The sequence below is a fragment of the Mercenaria mercenaria genome, chromosome 15, assembly GCF_021730395.1.
Source record: "Mercenaria mercenaria strain notata chromosome 15, MADL_Memer_1, whole genome shotgun sequence".
Lineage (NCBI taxonomy): Eukaryota > Metazoa > Mollusca > Bivalvia > Venerida > Veneridae > Mercenaria > Mercenaria mercenaria.
In genome coordinates, this window is record NC_069375.1 from 37,821,519 (window position 1) to 37,843,628 (window position 22,110).

The window sequence follows — 22,110 nt, forward strand, 5'->3', positions numbered from 1 at the left end:
CAATACTGGCTATTCCTGTTACTGGCTTAATCAGGCGACATTAAATTGTAAAGGTATCGATATTTTGGTTAAAAGGGTTCTAACAGACTAATTTAACCAGCAGTGGTCAACTTCCCTAACTGGATCATCAAAAGGTACAGGCTATAGCCTATTTAAAGATAACCTTCTGATGGAAAGCTATTTGTTGTCGTTGCCTTGCTCGCTCCGACTAAGTCTCCTGCATTTCAGAACAGGAAACCATCGACTTCCGGTTGAAACCGGGCGCTGGCGACAATCTTACGTTGCACATGAGGAGAGAAAGTGCCCACGGTGCCCACTTAACGATATTGGGGATGAAATGCATTACCTCTTAATTTGTCCTTTCTTTACAGCTCTTAGGAATAAATATATTCCTCATAGATTTTCCCATAGACCAAATATCCTGAAATACAAAGAACTGATGACGTGCAAAAATGAAACAATTATTCATAATTTATGCTTATTTGTTAAACATGTATTGCGAGAATTTAAGTAATTTCCTATCTGTATACATACCTTTCTTAAACAGTTGTTTACTATGTACCAAATGATTTAATAAGATTTAACAAACCAGTGTAAGTCCATGCATTACGAATTCTTGTTCGTTTGTATTTCAGTCAAGAAAGAAAATAAAGTACCTTCGTGTAAGTCCACGCATTCCGAAATCTTAATCCATTTTGATATCAGCATAAGGAAAATGTACTTTCGGACTTATTTTGTTATTACAATTTAAGATAAACTCTCGACAGTAGCCTCCATTCATAAACTGTACACGTGGATTCCGTGATCTTCGCGCGCCCTGCGAACTCGTCCAATCAAAACAGAGTATATGCAAACCTAGCTACTTCTATATTACACAACAAAAATAACGTGCCATATAATTTGAAAGCAATGTTTGTTTTTTGTTGTTTTATTTTTCAGCTTCTATTTTTGCTTTTGTTTTTTATTTCTACTTGTTATTTAAATCTGACATTATGTTATTGATATTTTTCATCGTATAGTATCATTTTTTTTCTATTTAAAGTGTCTTCTTGATTTGATCACTTCCCCTTCAGAAATTACCACTCCCGTATGAACTTTATCAGTTATGTGTATTTATTTGTTCACATGTATTTACACCATGTAAACTGTGACTCTGAATAAAAGTATTGACTTGACTTGACTTGACTTGAGTGCTATACACCGGGCACGTAAAAGAACCAGGCTAAGTTACCCGGACACGTCTGTATTTAAAACGTACTACCTCAGATTGATAAAAATAATCTATTATACAAACTTCTAAAAAATCTAAAAAGCTTGACTTCATAAAATTACGAAAATGCTTTTTTATATCCTAAAAATTATATCCAGACTTCGAAAATATAAAAACAGCTCTATGTTTAAAATTGCCTATTATTACAATTTACGAACATAATTTGTCATACTTAAAAACATAAATATTTCTGAAGTTCATAAATTCACGAACTTGTTTTAGAAAGTGTAGAAAAATCTGACCTTATGAATTTGTGAATATCACTTTTTATACTTCAAAATTTATTAACTAACTCAAATGACAAAAACTGTAAAATAAAAAGCTGAAAACATCAAAACATTTGTAAATTTACGAATGAAAATTGGTCTAGGTTTAAGAAATAACACAATTTAACAGTTCGTAAATTTACGAGCTTGTCGGAGAATATATGTAGGAGAGAAAGGCTAGACTTTATTGATTTACGAACATACAAAAATAATAATAATAATAAAAACAACAAAAAACAAAACAAACAAAAAAACAAATGTCAAATATTCTGGAAGTTGAAGCATTGACGTCGTAAATTTACGAAAAGAAAGACCATTTTTGACATCAAATATCATTTTGCATACTTTGTAAATTAACAAACTAGCTCAAATTAGAAAACTTGCTAAATTTTATACAAGAGGATCATGATGTCTCTATATCGCTCACCTGTCAAACTTGACCTTAAAATCATCAAGATAAACATTCTGACCAAGTTTCATGAAGATAGGGCCAAAAATGTGGCCTATACAGTGTTAACAAGTCTTTTCTTTGATTTGAGTGGTGACCTAGTTTTTGACGCCACATGACCAAGTTTCAAACTTGGCCTAAGAATCATCAAGATAAACATTCCAATCAAGTTTTATGAAGATATGGGCATAAATTTGGCCTCAAGAGGGTTTACAAGCTTTTCCTTTGATTTTCTTGTTGACCTTGTTTTTGACCCCATATAACCCAATTTCGAAATTGGCCTAGCAATTATCAAGATAAACAGACCAAGTTTCATGAAGATAGGGTCATAAATGTGGTATCTATGGTGTTAATAAGCTTTTCCTTTTATTTGACATGGTGATCTAGTTTTTAACCCCACATGACCCAGTTTCTAATATGGCCTAGAGATCATCAAGATAAACATTCTTTGCAGGTTTATTTAAAATCAAAGCATAAATGAAACCTCTATATAGCTAAAAGTGTGAAAATAGAAAGATTTGCCCATTTCAGGGTCAATAACTCTAGAACCGATGGTGAAATCTATCTGGTTTTCGAAAGGAACCGAGATCTTATTGTGACTTAAGTTGTATGTAAGTGTGGTTAAAACCGAAAGTAAGATGTCACTTCTATCGTAAAAAATAACAAATTTTGGCTTTTAGGGGTCAATCAGGGGCCGTAACTCCGGAACTTATGATTAAATTGGATGGATTTATCATGGAATTCAAGATCTATAGTTGTTAAAGATATTGTGCAAGTTTGTATCAAACCAAACCATAAATGAAGTCTCTATATGGCGCAAAAGTCAAAATATGTTCCTTTAAGGGGCCATAACTCTGGAACCCATGACGTGATCTGGCCAGTGTTCGACAGGGAATGAGATATTATACCAATACAAATTGTGTGCGAGTTTGATTAAAATCAATTGCAAAATGTGGTCTCTTTTATATTTACAAGACATTTTGAACAGACGGACGGACGACGGACGAAGGACGACACGTGAGCTAAAGAAGCTGAAGAAAATCAAAACCTTGAGTTTCAATTGTTTGTAGATTAAGAACAAACTAGCCAAATTGATAAAAATGATCAAATAATTAAAAAGAAAAACATTAAAAATGTGGTATCTAGTGGGTTAACAATAATTTTCTGATTTAACCTAGTTAACTAGTTTCAAGTCCTCAGGTTTCCCAGTTTTGAACCCTAGAGAAATACAATTTGACAGAGTTTTATGAAAATCAAGTGGTAATTATGGCCAATAGAGTGTAAACAATGTTGGGGTTTTTTTTTTTGGCTATCCAAAGTGACCTAGATTTATAGAGATACACACTTTGTAAAAGTTTGGTTTAGTTCTGTGGAAAATCATCTAGCTATTAAACAGACAAAGATTCCATTCAACCACCTGCTTTAAAAGGGTGAAAAGGATAACCAAACGTGTACAGCAAGCTTATCTAAAGACGTAGCTTTGGATGATATTTGGGGTCACTGTTACTAAAAACAGAAAAATGGCTTCACTCAGTATCTTCAGTTTGGGTACACTTATTGTTTACAATGTACTTGTGTATAAATAGCTTTTACCAAACACAAAGGTTGGAGATGTATTTGGGGTCATTTGGGACAAGGTCAAGGTCATTGTAACTAAAAATTAACATATTGAGTTATAGATAAAATAAGAAATATATATTTTTTCATCACCCGCTTAGCTCAATAAGGAGAGCGCAGATCTATGTAACTCGGGGTCCAGGCGGGTGTATGTTCTTTGTGACTATTTGATGGAAGACTTTGTGACTGAAATACATGTAATTGCCTTCCACCTCTGATTCATGTGAGGAAGTTAGTAGTTACTTACGGAGAACAGGTTTGTACTGGTACGGAACCCAGCAACACTGTTTAGGTTAACTGCCCACAATGGTGTTGAAAGATGGCGCAAAACCCAAAACAAACAAAGAGGTGTTTTTTTCACTTTGATCATCAATAAACTTTAAATATTAAAACTGGCTTCGGATTGTATTTTGGGACAATGTTACTAAAAATGGTTTATGCTCAATATCTTTCGTTTGGGTACACCTATTGTCATCAAACTTTGTGTTAAATTAAAGGTAGTTTTTATCAAATAATAATAAATTGCATAGGGCAGTGACACGGGTTCCTTTTTATACCATACTTTTGAATGACATGATTGAATACAGTCAGATATGTATAATAGAACATAACCCTTTTTAAATAGAACATGCTGGTGTGATGCAAAGTTTGTAACCTGGTTTTCGTGGAATTTGCACGTTTCTTGTTAAATGTATAAAATATTGTTTGTAAAATGTACAAAGTCAAGCCTATAGGTGTTTTCACATCTTTACAATAGTCAACAATATTTATCGATTTTAGATATCTAGTTTGTAACTTTACAAAATCTTAATACGACTTTTAGCTCATCTGAACATTGTTCAGGGTAAATTAATAGTATTGCTGGATGGGCCGTGGTCTATCACTATCATCAGTCAGGCGTCAAATGTTTTTGTTGAAACAACGCCTCCTTTGAATTTACACCAAACTTGGTCAGTAGCAACCTATCATGGACCTCTATCAAGTTTGTTCTAATGGTTCACCTTGGCGTCGCCAGAGCTTAAAATAGAAAAAAAAATTGAAATACTTCTTCTCATCAACCCCTTGACAGATGTTCCTTAAAAACTGTTGAAGCATGATTGTAAAGTGCTCACATTAATTTGTTCAAATAGGAGCAGTCGGGCCCTTGTAGGGGTTGCTATATGGCTAAAATAAAACTACATTTAATAAACTTCTTCTCAGGACGCACAGAATGGATCTTAATCAAACTTGTTGTGTTGCATCATTATAAGGTTGTTTCCCAAATGTATTAAACTAGCGGGTCTTGGCCTCTTGAAAGGTCAACAAGAGTTAAAAAATAGAAATGCCTTTAAATGACTTCTTTCCATGTACCACTTGATAGTTTACATCAAACTTGATATGTAATTTTAAGGTCCTCTTCCAACTTTGATCAATTAAGGGCACTTAGCCTCCTTTAGGGCCTGCTATAGATAAAAATAGAAAGAAACGCTTTAAACCGCTTGATGGATCTTCATCAAACTTGGTCTGTAGCATCATTGTAAGGTCATCTCCCAAATTTATTCAAATGGTTCTGCTTGGTTCCGTTTAGCACAGCTAGAAATAGAAAAAAAAGTAATAAAACATCTTATCTTAACGTTTGTTCTAATGGTAATGCATTTAGGGGCCATCACAACAAAATAAAGTAATATTTTAATGAACTTTTTAAAGGTGTTCACCAAACTTGATCAGAAGCAAAGTATGATGGTCAAGGTCAAGGTTATCTTCAGACGAGCGACTTCGTAAATTTAAGAAGACAATCATTTTGTCTTCTTTATATATTCTCTGTTAGGTTCGTAAATTTACGAATTTTAAATCTGTGTTTATTAATGTATAAAAAAATTTCGTAAATATACGAAGTCAGGCACCTAAAGTTTTCCAAGTTTGTACAATAATAGACAATTATTTATCAATTTGAGCTAGATGGTAAATATACGAAGTCTTGAAATGTTTTGTAAATATATGATTTAAAGTTATGTTCGTAACTTCACGAAATAGAGCCTTTGATGGTTCAACTGTTTGAAAAATACAGACTCTGAGCTAGTTCGTAAATTTACGAAGTTGTTACTTGTTTGTAAATTTACGAACTATGTCAAATTTACATTTCTTCTTTCACATTTTTCATCTTGTTTGTAAATTTACGAAGTAGAACCTGTGGTGGTTTTCAACTGTTTTAAGTAATATACAGTCTCTTTCAATCTGAGCTACTTCGTAAATATACAAAGTTGTTACTTGGTCATAGATTTACAAACTGTGTCAAATTTACATTTCTTCTCATTTATTAAATTTTCACATTTTTCATCTTGATCGCAAATTTACGAAATAGAGCCTGTGGTTGTTTTCAACTGAAATAATATACAATTTAAAGTTACAGCTTCTTCGTTAATTCACGAAGTTCTTACTTGTTCGCAAATTTACGAACTTTGTCAGATTTACATTTCTTACAATTTAATAATTTTTCACTTTTTTAGTTTGTTCGTAAATTCTCGATCTGTATCAGATTTAAATACGTCATTTGTTAAGTTTTCAACTTGTTTGTAAATTTACAAATTTCAAATCTATTTTTGAATGTACGAAATTTTGTTTGTAAATTTACGAAGTCCGACATCTTTTTCTACTTTTTATATGTTCTCTGACAAGGTTGTAAATTTTCGAACTTAAAACTGTTTATTTTTTAATTTAAAAGATTTTGTTCGTAAATTTACTAAGTCATACATTTTGTCTACTTTATATATTTTCAGACAGGTTCGTAAATTTACGAAGTTTTAATCTGTTTTAATGTATAAAATTTTATTCGTAAATTAAGAAGTCAAACTTTTTGGTTTATTCAAAATTTTACGATAAAAGACAATTATTTATCAATTTGAGCTAAATCGTAAATTTAGGAAGTCTTGAAATGTTTTGTAAATATATTTATTTAAAATTATATTCGTGAGTTCACGAAGTAGAGCCTGTGATGTTTTTCAACATTTAGAAATAATATACAGTTTTTATCAATTTAAGCTAATTCGTAAATTTACGAAGTTGTTATTTGTTCGTAAATTTATGAACTGTGTTAGATTTACTTTGCTTACAATTTGTTGTTTTTTTTCCTTTTTCAGCTTGTTCGTAAATTTACGAAAGCAATCTTTTCAGGTTTCTTAGTTTTTGCAATAATACACATTTCAATCAGTTTTAGCTACTTCGAAGAACAGAGCGTAAAATTTGGGAGTTTCAAGTGAAATTAGGGAATCTGAATACAGATTCTCTTTTAATAAAACGTTAACTTGATTATTAATTGTGTTTTGCAATTTGTGCATTATATGCCGACGAAGAATGATGAAAAATGTCATAAATCGTAAGCTTAAGACTTTTTTATTTCTAAGAAATGGGACAGAATCGTTGATGCTATTGTAATTCACAGCACCCAGGAAGACGCACTGAACCATTTTGATATATTATTTTATAATAATACAAATCATATTGCCGACGGACTTTTAAGATGCCAGTGGTATAAATGCATTAGACCTCACTACGAAAATTGAACATATTTTGTTGCTCAGTTACTTTGTATTGATGAACTCAAGCTAAAGTTTGTGGTCCGCTTAGATCATCGTCGGGGACTACGTGATACTTTTTGAAACCAGTTTTAGAAATAAAACATTATGTCCTGGCAAAAAAAAAGACCCAATTTATTTAAAATCGTACTTTTTGACACACACATATATATATATATATATATAAATGAAAAAGAAAAACATCCAATGGGTTTCCTCTATCTGTATTTCTGTCCACCTACCGGTTTCATATCATAATCATCAGGGCCGACATATAAAAAATGTGTAGTTGCTACGCAACGTCACATGTGTACACATGTGTACGCAACGTTATTTTATGACGTCATCAATATTTGTTTAGTTTTGGCTTAAATATATAAAAAAAGTAACGTTCCTTAGACAACCTAGCTGAAACATTATTATTATGAAATTTATAAAAAGGAAAAATTAAATACTGTGGGTCAGTTTTAGAGCATAGATCTGAATGTTCACTAACAGGCAATTGTCTTGTTGATGGGTCTCTTATTTGCTGATCATGAACTGTCCTTCTGTTTCTTAATTTGTCACCTGTTTGACCAATATAAAACTCTTTGCATCCATTGCAAATCAAAACATACAGAACATTTTGAACAGTACAATCCATGTTTTCTTTTACATGAAAAATTGTATTATTTAATTTTAAAGTAGAACCTTCTACAATGTGTTTACATTACCCACAACGTGGCTCATTACATTTTTTAACTGAAGGTGGGGTGACATTTTCATTAAATTCTGATTTAACAAGAATATGTTTAAGGCTGGGTAATTGTCTTTTGCACTTAATTAATTTGGTATTATCTATTATTTTTTTCATGGTGGAATCAGAATTTAAAATTTCCATGTTATTTTTTATTATTCCAAATAATTCTCTATTTTTAGGATTAAATGTAGAAATATATGGCGTGATTTTTTCGTCTTTATTTTCCTTTACTGATAATAAAGTACTTTTAGGTATTTGCATAGCTTTTATAATTCCTGTTTTTATAACTTGTACTGGGTATTTATTTTTAAACAAATTAGAAGCTAATTCTATTAATCTTGTGTTAAATATATTTTTGTCCGAAATAATAGTACACAGTCTACGAGCTAAAGAAAAGGGAATATTAGTTTTAGTGTGCTTAGGGTGACAAGACTTAAAATTTAAGAGTTGTTTAGAATCAGTAACTTTAAAGTAAATATCTGTTGAAATTACTGTCCCTTCTTTTATAACTAAAATATCCAGAAATGGCAGACTACCGGCACTCTGTTGCATTTTAAAACTTACATCTTTATGTAGTGAATTCAGCATTTTTTCAAAAAGTTCTAAATAATCAAATGATAGTTTCCAAAATATAAAACAATCATCCAAGTATCTTTTCCACTGTTCCATTATATAATAAGCAAATTGTTCATCCTTTACTTGTTTCGCTTTTTCATATAATTGTTCTTCCAAAAAACCAAGGACCAAAGTGGCATATGTAGGTGCAACTTTTGTGCCCATAGCTGTGCCTTTAGTTTGATTAAAAAACAAAGAATTAAAAGAAAAATTATTATTACTTAAAACAATTTTCAAACCATCAAGAATAAAATGTTTATTGAACCTCTCGTGGAGTAAATGAGGGTGTTTATTCAACCAAAATGATATGTCTTCTAGACCTAATTCATGTGGAATGTTAGAATCTAAACTAACAACATCGAAAGAAACTAATATAGTGTCTTTTGGCACTGTTTTAGGTAAAAAATTATCCCTTAAATAACTTTGTACTTTGTTTAGAAATGGTTTAAGGAAAATATCTAAAAAGCAGCTAAGGCGACTTGTTTCACAGTTAGGGCCAGCTACTATAGGACGAAATTTTAAATCTTGAGGATCTACCACTTCAGTGTATTCAGAAATGATATTTTTACAAATGTTTTGAATTAAAATGCTTTTGTGAATTTTTGGTAAACCATAAAATGTGCTAGATCTGCAGTCAAAATCTAATAGGAAATGAATTTCATGTTTAGTAAGATTTGTAGTTTTATTAACAAGACTTCTTATTTTAGAAAATATTTCTTTTTGATTATCACTTGGTATAGATTTATAATACGACTCATCAGTTAACATTTCCATAATTTTGCTTTTATAAAAATCTACATTCATTAATACAATACCACCTCCTTTATCAGCTTCTTTAATAATAATAGATTTATCTTGCGCTAATGACTGAATTGCTTTTCTTTGGGCTAAAGTAATGTTATGTTTGATTTGTTTATTTTCAGTAGATATATTTAAACACATTGTTTTGGTTGTTGTTATATATGTATCTAGTTTTTCATTGCGTCCACTTGGAGGCATAAAATTTGACTTATTTTTAACTAAAGAATTGTTTGTACATACTTCATTCTCAAAATATTCATTTAATCTAATTTTGCGAAAAAATTCCTCCATGTCGTTAATTAATTCAGCAGAATTATGTTTTTCAGATGTAGGAGTAAATTTAAGACCCATCAACAAGACACTTTTTTCAACATCATTAAGTTTACGATTAGAAAGATTGTAAAGTTTTGTAAAAGTTTTATTTGTTTCAGCTAGGTTACCCTCTTTTATGATTGGCTTCTCCAGTTGTGGTCCGCCTCTAGGAAAGAACGATCGTTATCAGGCTTGACCACTTCTTCTTCACAAATTATTTCAGAGTTATTAGATCTGTCTCCTTGTCTTCCACGGTATGAATTTCTTTCCCAAGGTCTACTTCTTTGGGGCCTTCTTTGTTGCTGGTTTCGTCTTTCTTCAGGTTGATTGTTCTTGTTAAAGTTTGATAATAGTTGTCGTAGCAGAGCTTCCATATCTACATTTTTGTTTTGCGTGTTTTTAGGAACATTTTGCTTTACAGCTTCTGCGTATGTTTTCCGATCCCTTTGTGTATTTCCTTGGTATGTATCTTTATTCTTAAAAAATAGATTAGCATTTTGATACTTTACTATGAATTCTTCTTCGTATGATTTTAACCAACGTTCATTATTTTTCCATCTTTTATGACTAATTTCTTCATTTCTGGTAACTTCATTTCACCAAAGTTCAACTAAATAGTTGGCAACACTGCCTGAACATTTTGAAAGTATGATTTCTTCCATTTCTTTGTCAATCTTTCTTGCGCGCTCATTGCACGAGGCTTCTCTTAATCTTTCCATATATATATATATAATTTGATAATTAGTCCGAATCCTTATTCCCGCTGTAATTCAAAACGTTTAGGAGGGCTTTGTTCAATAAATAACTTGTACATATTACATTTCAGACGGACTTTAAAGATGCCAGATGCATATGTCCAAAGAGGGCCTCATTAAGAAAACTGAACATGTGTGTGCTCAGTTACTGCTGACGATGGACTCGAATCATGATTCGGTCCGCTTTTGCAATCAGATATAATAAATTATTGCATTATATACCGACGGAAAAGTCTTACTAGTACAATAAGTTTTTGAGAAGATATGTTAATTTGAAAATTGAAGTTGATATTTCTACTTTGCTCAAGTAGTTGTGCCGCTGTTCAGGGAAGATGTTTTGATTGAGAAATAATTTGAAATATCCGAAGGGTATGAAATACATGAGCAAAAGACTGGATTGAATAATGATTTCAAAGTGGATGTAAAATTTCCAGAAAGTGCACTTGAATTGTTGTTTAAAGCATATATGCTGAATCCTTTGCATCATGCAAGGGCATGAATATCTATCGGCTTTGTTGAACCGTAAATTTCACAGAAACGAATATATCACAAATCAGAAGTGTGACGTATACATTTTTGCTTTAATAGAGGTACAGATGCGAAACGTAAATTTCACAAATTTGTGACATATTCATACGAAGTTTGTGAAATATCCGCACAAATTCTTCACAAATAAGAGGAATTCGCACGAATTCCTCACATTTGTGTCGCGCCATGACATTTTTAGCCCAAATGCGACGTTACGTCATTCGAGAAAAAAAAATCGATTAAAGTTACGTCACAAAAATTGGTGGAGTTCAACACGTTTCCGCGTCAATTAATGCATTTTATCCATTTATACTATATTATTGCGCAATAAATGAATGAAGACACAAAAGGCTATCAAGACTGCATTTTAACATTTCCGTGTTTTAAAATTTCGTTTCATTATCAAATGACTGATAATTTATCACCCTTTGTATCAACACGCCATTTGTAAACATAAAAGGGTCGTTGAACCTTCTAAACAGTTATTCGACGATTAATTTAAAAGGGATATTTGAAGAATTCGTGTCTGTGAAATGCACGGTTCAACACAGCAAAATACTCACACGACTTCAGAAGTAGTGTATTCGTCGGTTTGGCCCCATAACTGCACATGCGTGAGAATGTCATCATGCGCAGCAGCCATTTTGAAATCGATTTTTAGAATGACAATATCTTACTATTTTAAGAATGACTTCACAATGTTATTAATAGAAACGATTATTATAAATCTATTTTAAGATGTTATACTGAAAAGGACTTTATGTTCTATAAATAGAAAATGTCTCCCAAATGTATACGGAGCTGACTCGTATAGCTATCTAGGGCTTGGTCGCGCACATTGAGGGTTAGGTGCTCAGCCCTAGACGGGGAGATAACATGAAAACAAAATAGTACAAGAAAATCAAATAGAATATTAATAATATTTGACCATATAAATTAATCTCAGACCTAAATGAACAAATACATGTTTTTAAAAAAAAAACAGATTATATTTAAAAACAAGAACAATACTAATCTAAGTCGAAATATTTATCACATAAAAACTAAAACATTAAACATTGTTAAAGATAAGTACATGTTTAAAAAGCAAGATTTACTGAAAATTACTTTTTTGTTGACGATATGTACCCCTCGGCGTCCACTAAGTAAATGACCATGTATCTGTTTTAACAAGAGGTCATTCAAATGAACTCATAGTCTAATTGTATAATGAACTATCGACGTCAGTGCAACTATTATTAGGTACTGTATACTCATAGCGATGGTCATTGATGGTCATTGATAAAAAATGTCTTTGATGGTTGAATTTGGTATCAATGCGTAAATTTATACCAGATGAAAAAGTCATTAAATTCTCCGTTTGGCACTCAGGCGTGAATGTGCACTTCCTGCATCTCTGAGTCGATGTGGCAAACTCGTTATCTTTTCTGAAATAGCGCTGATAGTGCACTTTCTGCCTTTCTGAATCCATGTGGAAAACTCATTAAGTTTCCTGACTTCAGGCGTGACAATGCACTCGAAGCCTATTGGAGCAGGTATGGAAATCTCCTTATCTTTCACCGACTTGGTACACGGGTGTTAGTGGCTCTTTTATACCATCAATAATATGATGTTAAAAAAAGGTTGATAGTTTTCTAAAAAAATTGCCAACATTTTCAATGACTGTCTAGGGTTTTTAGAACCGGTAAAGTTTTTGAGAAGGTTGCTAAAATCATCAACAATAAGACGTTTTAGGGTCCATTTTTGCATTTTAGGTATCTGACATTTTTGAAAAGCCTATAGGGTACACTTTACCATAACCTAGGCGTCAACCGGAAATGAAGTTATTAAATTTCAAAGTCATCGTACAGGCTTGGGACCGGTACCGTTAGAAAAGCCGTTTCGAGTAGGTTCGGAAAGTATATACTATTATGGGTCTATCTCTATCCGTTTTCCAGATATTGAGGTTGAAGCCGGAATCATTCATCCGGAAACACCCGGCTTCACTATTCTTTATTATTAAAGATAACCTAGGTTATGGGAAACAGTTTCTTAAAAACTGGAGACCAATAACACTTTTGAATACTGTTTATAAATAGCTTCTGGAGCAGTTGCATCACGTATAAAAACTGTTCTGAAAAGCATCATTAGCGAAGAACAAACAGGCTTTATTAAAGATAGATATATTGGTAAAAATACAAGACTGATCGATAATATTATGCATTTTGCTGAAGAAAACAACATTCCTGGTCTATTATTGTTGACCGACTATGAAAAAACATTTGATTTCCTCTCTTGGGTATTTATTCAGAAAACATTGAATTTCTTTAATTTTGGAGATTGTCTTAAAAAATGGGAATACTCGAATATACAGTCATCTGTATGCCAGTGTGGTTTTTTATCAGATATTTTAGATATTGGTCGTGGCTTCCATCAAGGTGACCCTTGGTCACCTTATATATTTATTCTCTGCTCTGAAATTCTTACTAAAAAATAAACAAGAACAAAAAAATAGAAGGTATAAACGTAAATGGCATAGAACAATTATTATCACTTTTTGCTGATGATACATCAGTAATTCTGGATGGAACAAGTGAATCATTAAATGAAACTTTGACAGAGTTGGACTTTTTTTGCAAATATTTCAGGCCACAAAATCAACTTTGAAAAAACTCATGTAATATGGTTTGGTTCTAAAATTCTAAATACAGTACCGGGTCCATTAAGACAAAGTTCAAGCTGGCTTGGGGAAAACATGAAATTAAATTACTTGGCATTAAATTTCATATTGACTTAGAGAAGATGATTATACTTAATTATAAAGATAAATTGAGTAACTTAGAAAATTCAGTTAAGTTTTGGAATAGGAGATACCTTACGCCAATTGGAAGATGTACAGTTATTAAGAGTTTATTGTTACCAGCCTTTAATCACTTGCTTATCTCTCTCCAAGATCCTGATGACAAAATACTGAAATCAATTAATGACACCTTGTATAACTTCCTATGGCATGGACCAGCAAAAGTGAAAAAATCAGTCATACTAAAGGATTACTGTGAAGGAGGAATTAAAATGACAAATGTCCAGTGTTTTATTCAAAGTTTGAAAATAACCTGGATAAGAAGATTGTTAGCCACACAAGCAAATTGGACAAATTTGGCAGAAAATTTATTTGATAAACACAAACTGATTCATTGTGGGAAACATTATGCAGACAGAATGGAAAAGTGTTTTGCAATTATATTCCAATTTTCTAAAAGTTACTCCTGTGGAAACTAAGATAAACTTTTTAAGGTGTCCAATCTTATATAATCATAACAGTCTTGTTTTTCAAATCCTGGTATGAGAATGGTATAAGATATATTAATGATATGTATTATAGACAAAACAAGCTTTTGTCTTATGAAGAGTTTAAAAATAGCACAAATATACATGTGAACACACTACATTATCTTAGAAAAACAAGAGCTATATTGAACTACAGTAAGCAAATTACACTAAAAGAAGCAGAAACAGAATCTCAGTTTCTCAGTTCATTCCTTTTCCTATAGGAATAATACTAAAATCAAAATCAGAATGTAAAGACATCTATAATATTCTAAACAGAAACTCTGATACACCAACAAGCCAAACAAAATGGAATTCAGAATTTCACTTCAATTATGATGAATGGAAATATTTCTATAGTATGCCATTTAAAGTCACAAGGGACATCAATTTACAATGGTGCCATTATAGACTTCTACACCGTATTTTGCCAGTTAATAAGTATTTAAGAACATTAAGCTTGAAAGATAATGATCTATGTGACTTTTGTAAGAGTGAATCAGAAACCATAAAACATTTGTTGTAGAAATGTATACACACAAGTTCGTTCCTTCAAGATCTTAAGAGGCACTTGGAGATTAAAAATATTTTCTTAACATTAGACAAAATAAGCTTCTTGCTCGGAGCAAAAGGTACTCCAGAATACTTAACATCGCTATATATTAAACAATTCATATTCTCAAGTAAAAGCCTGGGTAGATTATTATCAGTGAATAATATGAAATATTATCTACAACATGAATTCAATATTAATAAAGAATTGTCAATAAAAAACAAACTTCCAACAAATTTGAAGCAAATTGGAAAATAAGAACCTTAATAATTAGTTGTCACGTTTTTCATATTGTTTTATTCAGACAGAGGAATTATTCTATACTTCCAAAAATAATCAGAAAAAAAATCTAGTGAACAAGAAATACAGAGCACAACTCTTTCCCTCACTTATACTTAAAGGCGCATTTGATACTTTTACTACTTCAGTATTATATGTTAAGCATCATATAGCATTTTCACATCATTCTGTATTATACTTTTTTTTTTTTTTTTTGCAAATGCAATGTTTCTAGATACATGTTATATATCATGACAGTTTACACTTCTGTATATACTTCATAATGCTACTTGTGTTAAACTTTGCAGATACATGTTATATATCATGACAGTTCTTTCATATCTGTATATAATGATACTATGCCATGAATCACACTTGCATATATTATGCTGATACATATTTAATATCGGTATCATGCTTCTTGACCTCTGCAAACAAACTGGGTTAAGAACTGTTAACGGCCGAATGAGCAAAGATAAATTTATTGGTCGAAAAACATTTTTTTAACGCAAATGGTTCTAGTCTTGTAGATTACGTAATTGCCTCTCAGAATTTATTCTCAAACATTGAATACTTTGAAGTGCATGATCCTAATATTTTATCGGATCATTGTGTCGTTGATTTTAATTTCATATTTAATAGACATATTGAAAATACTGTAGAAACAGATAATAGCTATGAAAATGTACCCGTTCAAATATGTTTGGAACAGAGATAAAATGTATGATTATCATAATTGATTGTCTGAAAATGAAAATTTGTGCAAATTAAATATGTTTAGTAATAGTGTTAATTCCTCAACATGTAAAACTGATATTGACAATTGTATTGTAGAAATGTCCGATATATTAGATGGAGTAGTCTCCCCTTTATTTAAACATGATCTTGGTAGTAGTAATTACGTCAGTTTTGATAATTCTAATGTTATCAAATGGTATAATGCTGATTGTGATGAAAGGCGTAGGTTATTTATGTTGCTTTAAATTCTTATAGATAAGATAAATCTGATCAAAATAGAAAAATATGGTAAATATGCGTACAGAATATAAAAATACCTTACGTAAAGCTAGATATGAATACGATAGAAGTGAAACCCAAAAGTTACTTTCAGCTAGAGAGAAAAATGCAAAACTATACTGGAAATAGTTAAAAGGTTCCTGTGGTATTAAAGAAAATAATATTACACTTAGCATGTTTGAAAATTATTTCAGAAGTGTAAACAATCCAAACGATCGTTTTTTCAGTCCAGATTAAGATGTGTTATTTTTTGTTGAACGCTATGAAAATAATGAATTTAATACTATGTTTGAAGAGTTAAATATACCTTTCACACAAGATGAGCTATTAAACTCAATTAAACAATTGAACACAAACAAGTCCAGTGGACCAGATTTATACTTAAATGAATTCTTCATACACGGTAAGAATGTATTATCAAAGTATTTGTTGATTCTGTTCAATAAAATTTTCGAATGTGGTTATTTCCCAGAAGCATGGTCTGAAGGATTTGTAGTCCTTTTACACAAAAAAGGTAGTGTTAATGAAGTTAATAATTATAGAGGTATAACTCTACTTAGTACACTTGGAAAATTGTTTACAAGATTATTAAATAACAGACTTTGTACTTGGGCCGAAATGTATGGCGTATATATAGAAGCGCAGTCAGGTTTTAGATCTAAGATGGGAACAGCGGATAATATTTTTGTATTACATGGTTTAGTAAGCCATTTAAATGTGCTTTCATTGATTTCAGTAAGGCATTTGATTATGTTACTCATGAAAATCTTTGGTTTAAACTTATAAAATTAGGACTCAGGGGAAAAATACTAGATGTTATTAAGTCAATGTATAGCACAGGCAATCGGCGTGTGACTTTGACCCCTTATGAATGATGGACCCCCCACCCTGTTCTCTACAACCCAGATCCCCAACATAATAACAAAAAAACACATTTCCAAAAAAAAAAAAAAAATGCTATATATAAAAAAAATAAAGGTATGGTACTTCACTGTCAAACATTAAGCAAAAAATGGTATGGCCTCAGTAACGATCTCACTGCGTACACAATTTTCGGCCGATTTTTGAAAATCTGGTCTTAATCAACGCATAAAGCATAAATCTTAACGGTAGACATGCACTTTGGTCTCAAGGCTGCATCATTTTGATGCAGCGAGACGCTATTCTTTGACAAATATCATCTCGTACACGATGTGACCTAACCCGTATATTTCTCGGGTCAATGGACAAGTCAATGGCAGCCACCTATTCCCTTCGTTATTTCCAAGCACAATCGTGGCCAGCCTTTAGAAACATAAATAATTAGTCGCTTACCTATAATTACTTCGTCCCGTTTCCGTCAATAACGATGCATCGAGTCAATTTCCCAACGCGGTATTCTTTCAAAACATCAGCTGCCATGTTTATACGGTGACCCGGAACTGGTTTACTGCGCAACCTTTTTGCGATTGGTCGATTCTGGAGGTGTGTTCTCCACGTGAGCTGGTACCCTACTTCTTCGTTATCTACCGTACGTAAGCCTGTAATCAACTTCCCGCAAAAGTGTCAACATGGCTTCGTTCAACATGATATCGTTAAACGCACAACAAAAAAGAGCGTTAGAATTCGTTTCTGGGGGTCACAATCTAGTACTGTTGGGTCCGGCAGGCACCGGTAAATCCTTCTTGGTGAATAGAGTTGTAGAAATATGTTCTACCATGGGGAAACAATGTGCAGTTACTGCCACAACAGGGATTGCATGTTCTGTGTATCCTGCCCAACTCAAGCCAATGACCATACATCGTTGGTCAGGGATAGGTGATGGTCGTTATGACTCATCTGAAATGAAAAGAATTGTGAAAAATAACGTCCGTTATAAAGACGTGATGGACAGAATTTTCAACACAGACGTTCTGGTCATTGATGAATGCTCACTGTTTAGTAAAAGACTACTTGAAACTTTGCATGAAGTATGTTCTTTAAAAAATCCACAACTTTATTTTGGTGGGATCCAAGTAATACTTGTTGGTGACTTCGTGCAACTTCCACCTGTGCCTTGTGCTAGATACAACGAGGATGGTTCATATTGCTTTGAAAGTGATATTTACAGAGCAGCTTTCCCTCACCATATTATTCTTAAAGATGTTATTAGACAGAAAGACAAATTAATGGTTGAGGCTATCCGTGAAATATCTTTAGGTGAAGTTTCAAACGACACTATCTCTTTAATCAAGCAATTAACACGCCCGTTAAATGGAGAAAGCATAAAACTTTTTGCAACTAATGACTTGGTTGATGATTATAATCGAGACCAAATACTGGATTTTCCTGGACATCTTGTTGAATTTAAATCAAGTGACACAGGAGATAAAAAGTACCTCAATGACATGCTGGCTGCAAAAAATTTGTGGTTAAAAATTGGAATTCCAGTTGTGTTAATTAAGAATTTATCCGATGTGTTAGTGAATGGACTTATGGGAGAAGTTTATGATATCTGTGATGACGGGAAGATTCTGGTGGAGTTCCCAAAAATGAATGAGAAAATTTATGTTGACAGGGTCAAATTTGAAGGTAATAAATTGTTTTTCAGCAATTTGATTTTGAAAGTAAATAGCTAAAAACCCATCTGTAACACTGAAAAATATGTATGTAGAAAGAAAATGGTAAAAACTCATTTTGAAGGAAGTAATGACATGGCATATATAATTTTATTATATATAGTCTAAAGATTATCGAACAAGTAATCACAAATCTATTTATTCTCAGCTACAATGCATTCATACTTTAAATGATGCTAAATATACTTTAAGAATATCTGTCAATAATTCAAGAAGTGAGCTATATATTTTTGCTTGCAATAAAACAAAGTACATGTAAGTTAAGATGGTGCACCAAATTAGCTGTGTCTTAAATCATTCTTGTATTTAACAATCCTCAAACATCAAGATTTTATAATGAAATTGTTTCTTCATTTTTTTTCTAGTTTTTGATCCCCGGAAGAACAAAGTTGTTGCTACCCGAGAGCAGTTGCCCCTAAAGCCAGCATATGCTTTGACAATACATAAAAGTCAAGGAATGACCCTTGAAAGGTAAGTTAACTTTCAGGTTTTTTTCTGATGTACAAGTATTATTTTTCAGATTCTCATTTGATAACTTGATAGATGTTTAGCTTCCATAACATAAGCACATCTAGTAAATAAGTGTTCTCTTGAAATTTACTTGAACAGTTTTGTGTAATGGGAGGAGAAAATCACAGAAAAATCATCAAGCCCGATACAGGATTCGAACCCCTGACCTAGAGAGAGACAGTCCAACACCTCGACCAAGTCGCTAAAGAGCTAGCCCAACAGTGAGACTTTTGGAAGAGTCTTATACATTTTTTACACTATAAACACACTGTAACGTATGTTTCCAAGAGGTAATTGTCATTATAACAGATTTACAAAAGTTATATTATTGCATGCTGAAAATATTAAGTGTCATTTACAGAGTGGAAGTCGACTGCAGGATATTTTCAAACCGGGACAGCTTGGTGTAGCCATTGGTAGAGCTCGTTCCTTAGATGGACTTAGAGTTATAAATTTCAACAAGAATGCCTGTATCAAACAGCCAGAGAAAATCCAGAGGTTTCTCACTTTAGAAGATTCTATTGAGACAAAGGATGATAGAAGCTGTTGTAACAATTATGCCAGGTTAGACATGTCTAGTTTAAATATATAATATATATACTTTTAAGATGTTTACACACTTGATAGAGAGATACAGTATAACCTCTCTTTGAGCAAACACCTCTTTACAAAGACATAATTATGTCAACATTTGGTTGATTATCCTTTCAAGGGCAATAGATCACATATTGAATTAGTGTCATAATTAGATTTGCACTTTACCTTTTTATTAAAGAACACTGAAATAAGCAAAATTGTTTTGGTCAACCTTATGTACAGCTCGGAAAAAATGTTTATTTTATCTTCAAGTTTATTACTACGGTACATTTTGTACTAGTTGTTATATCTTGACATGCATTTAACTTAATAGTTACTAATTTAAGTCTCAGATCAGATAACCAAGTGAAAGAAGTAATGAATGACAAAATCATTATGAGATGTATAGTTATTGCTTAGGTGTTTAAAATTACTTTACCTGTCAATTTTCTTCTTTTGTTGGGGTAATTCTTGACAGAAAAGTTGTATGGCATAGCAGCGTCACGTCCTTTACCAGCATTTGCCTTTCTTGATACAAGGTTTTGCCCAAGATGACACTATTTAGGGTTCTTTTATACTGTAACGCATTTGGATTGGTGTTTGCACCATTGTAGGTGGACCTTTGCTGATTAAACGTATTCTCTACTACATCTGAGTTTATTAAAGCTGGCGTCACAAATATTTCTTTTGTGGACTCGATCACCATTTTATTTAGTTCAATAAATCCAGTAATACATGACTGTATGTCTTCATGACACTGATATGACATTAGACTGGATGCTTTTTCTTTTTGTGAAAGATTACTACTGGCATTAATGTCATCTTGCCAGGTCTTGAACCAAGTACCTATTTCTGATAATTCCTGAATCCTTGAGTCTTCAATGTGTGAAATAGGCCTCATGTCCTTAAATATGTCTATCAGTTTTGAAGTTTGTTTCAAAAACTCAATGACTCCATTCAGAATTTCACCGTTTGATCCCAGGGATAACTGATAATTTATCATGGTGTTTAACATTTCTGAATTTAGAATATCTTCTGCTAAGTGGTTGCGCATTTTGAATGACACGTTAAATAAATATGTTCTTTTGTAAGTTTCCTGTGAAGTTGTAGGCAGTTGTTTTTGTCCCAGTTGAAGCAATCAACAAACATTTTCCACTGAATAGTATATGAAGATGGTAGAGTCAAAAGTCTTGTTTGTTTTTTAGATTTACCTTCAGTGTCACTACTAAAAATATTATTCCGTATCTTCTTTATCACATGGGAAATATCCATGATAAAGACAACATCATTAAAGTTACATGGACATGGTGTTTTAAATGATGTATTATTATTATCAAGGTTATATTTCATGAAGTTTCTATTACTCTGTGCACCATCTAAACTAGTGTAATATACTTTAAAGCCGAACATCTGAAGCTTATCAACTGCTTCCCAAAACAGAACGTATAGCTCAGCGCCTTGGACCCCATTTGTAATGAAATGTGCAAAGGGAAATCTGAAGCCGGTTAAACCTAAAAATACAAATTGCAATGCATATGTTCCTAGTGTTTTTTCATTTTTACCAGTTCTTAATATAGTGCATGCATTTCCCTCATCTCCAACATTAGAAAAGCCACACAGTTCCACAACATCTCCATTTTTTGATATCTGAATATCTGACTGTATAGCCATTTCATCTATAACGATTCCACCTACCCATCCATCTTGGTGAATTTCTTTCCTAACAGCCTCATTGTGCATCCATTCAAGAACATTATCATCAAACCCGACTTCATGCTTTACTTTATTTTTATAGAGCACTAGTGTAGAGGGACTAGGTAGTATGAGCATTTTTGTTGCACGAAAAGACTCGTAAGACTGAGGGCTTCTGCAGTACCATTGTAGGCAAACAGAAATAATTTTTTCTGACCATCGTCTTCCTCGTGGATCTCGGCTGATATTCTCTGCCTGACTTAAAATGAGTTCTGCAATATCTTCTGTTACATCTGGGATCAAATGTTTAATGTCATCTAAAGTTATTTTTCTTTCGGCATTTGGTCTTGATTTTTAAAATTTTCAGTATTATTTTGTGACTCAGGATTAACATTTTCCTTGTTTAAAGTATGCTCATTTAATGTCATTTTTTGGCATTTTCTGCAAGTCATTTTGACACTATTTAAGGGAACAACTCTGTCACACACAATAGTTCTAACAATTCTATGTTGAATGCCCTTGTCATTTTTAAGATGTTCAACACTGTGAAATCTTGTAACTATAAGGGATTTATTTACTGCTACACCTTCACACAATTTCAATCTTTTGACAATTTCACACACTACTAAGATGCTTTGTTTAGTGTTCTGATATTTATTTGACACATATAAACTGTCA

At 32.3% G+C, this 22,110-nt stretch overlaps 1 protein-coding gene across 1 annotated transcript; it reads left to right on the forward strand.

Moving 5' to 3' along the window:
- Nucleotides 1-17,607: 17,607 nt before the first annotated feature.
- Nucleotides 17,608-19,756, forward strand: LOC123529795 (uncharacterized). The gene is made up of 3 exons (XM_053524188.1): nucleotides 17,608-18,607; nucleotides 19,020-19,125; nucleotides 19,474-19,756. The coding sequence occupies exons 1-3, from the start codon at nucleotides 17,608-17,610 to the stop codon at nucleotides 19,754-19,756; spliced, it is 1,389 nt and encodes a 462-aa protein (XP_053380163.1).
- Nucleotides 19,757-22,110: the final 2,354 nt, after the last annotated feature.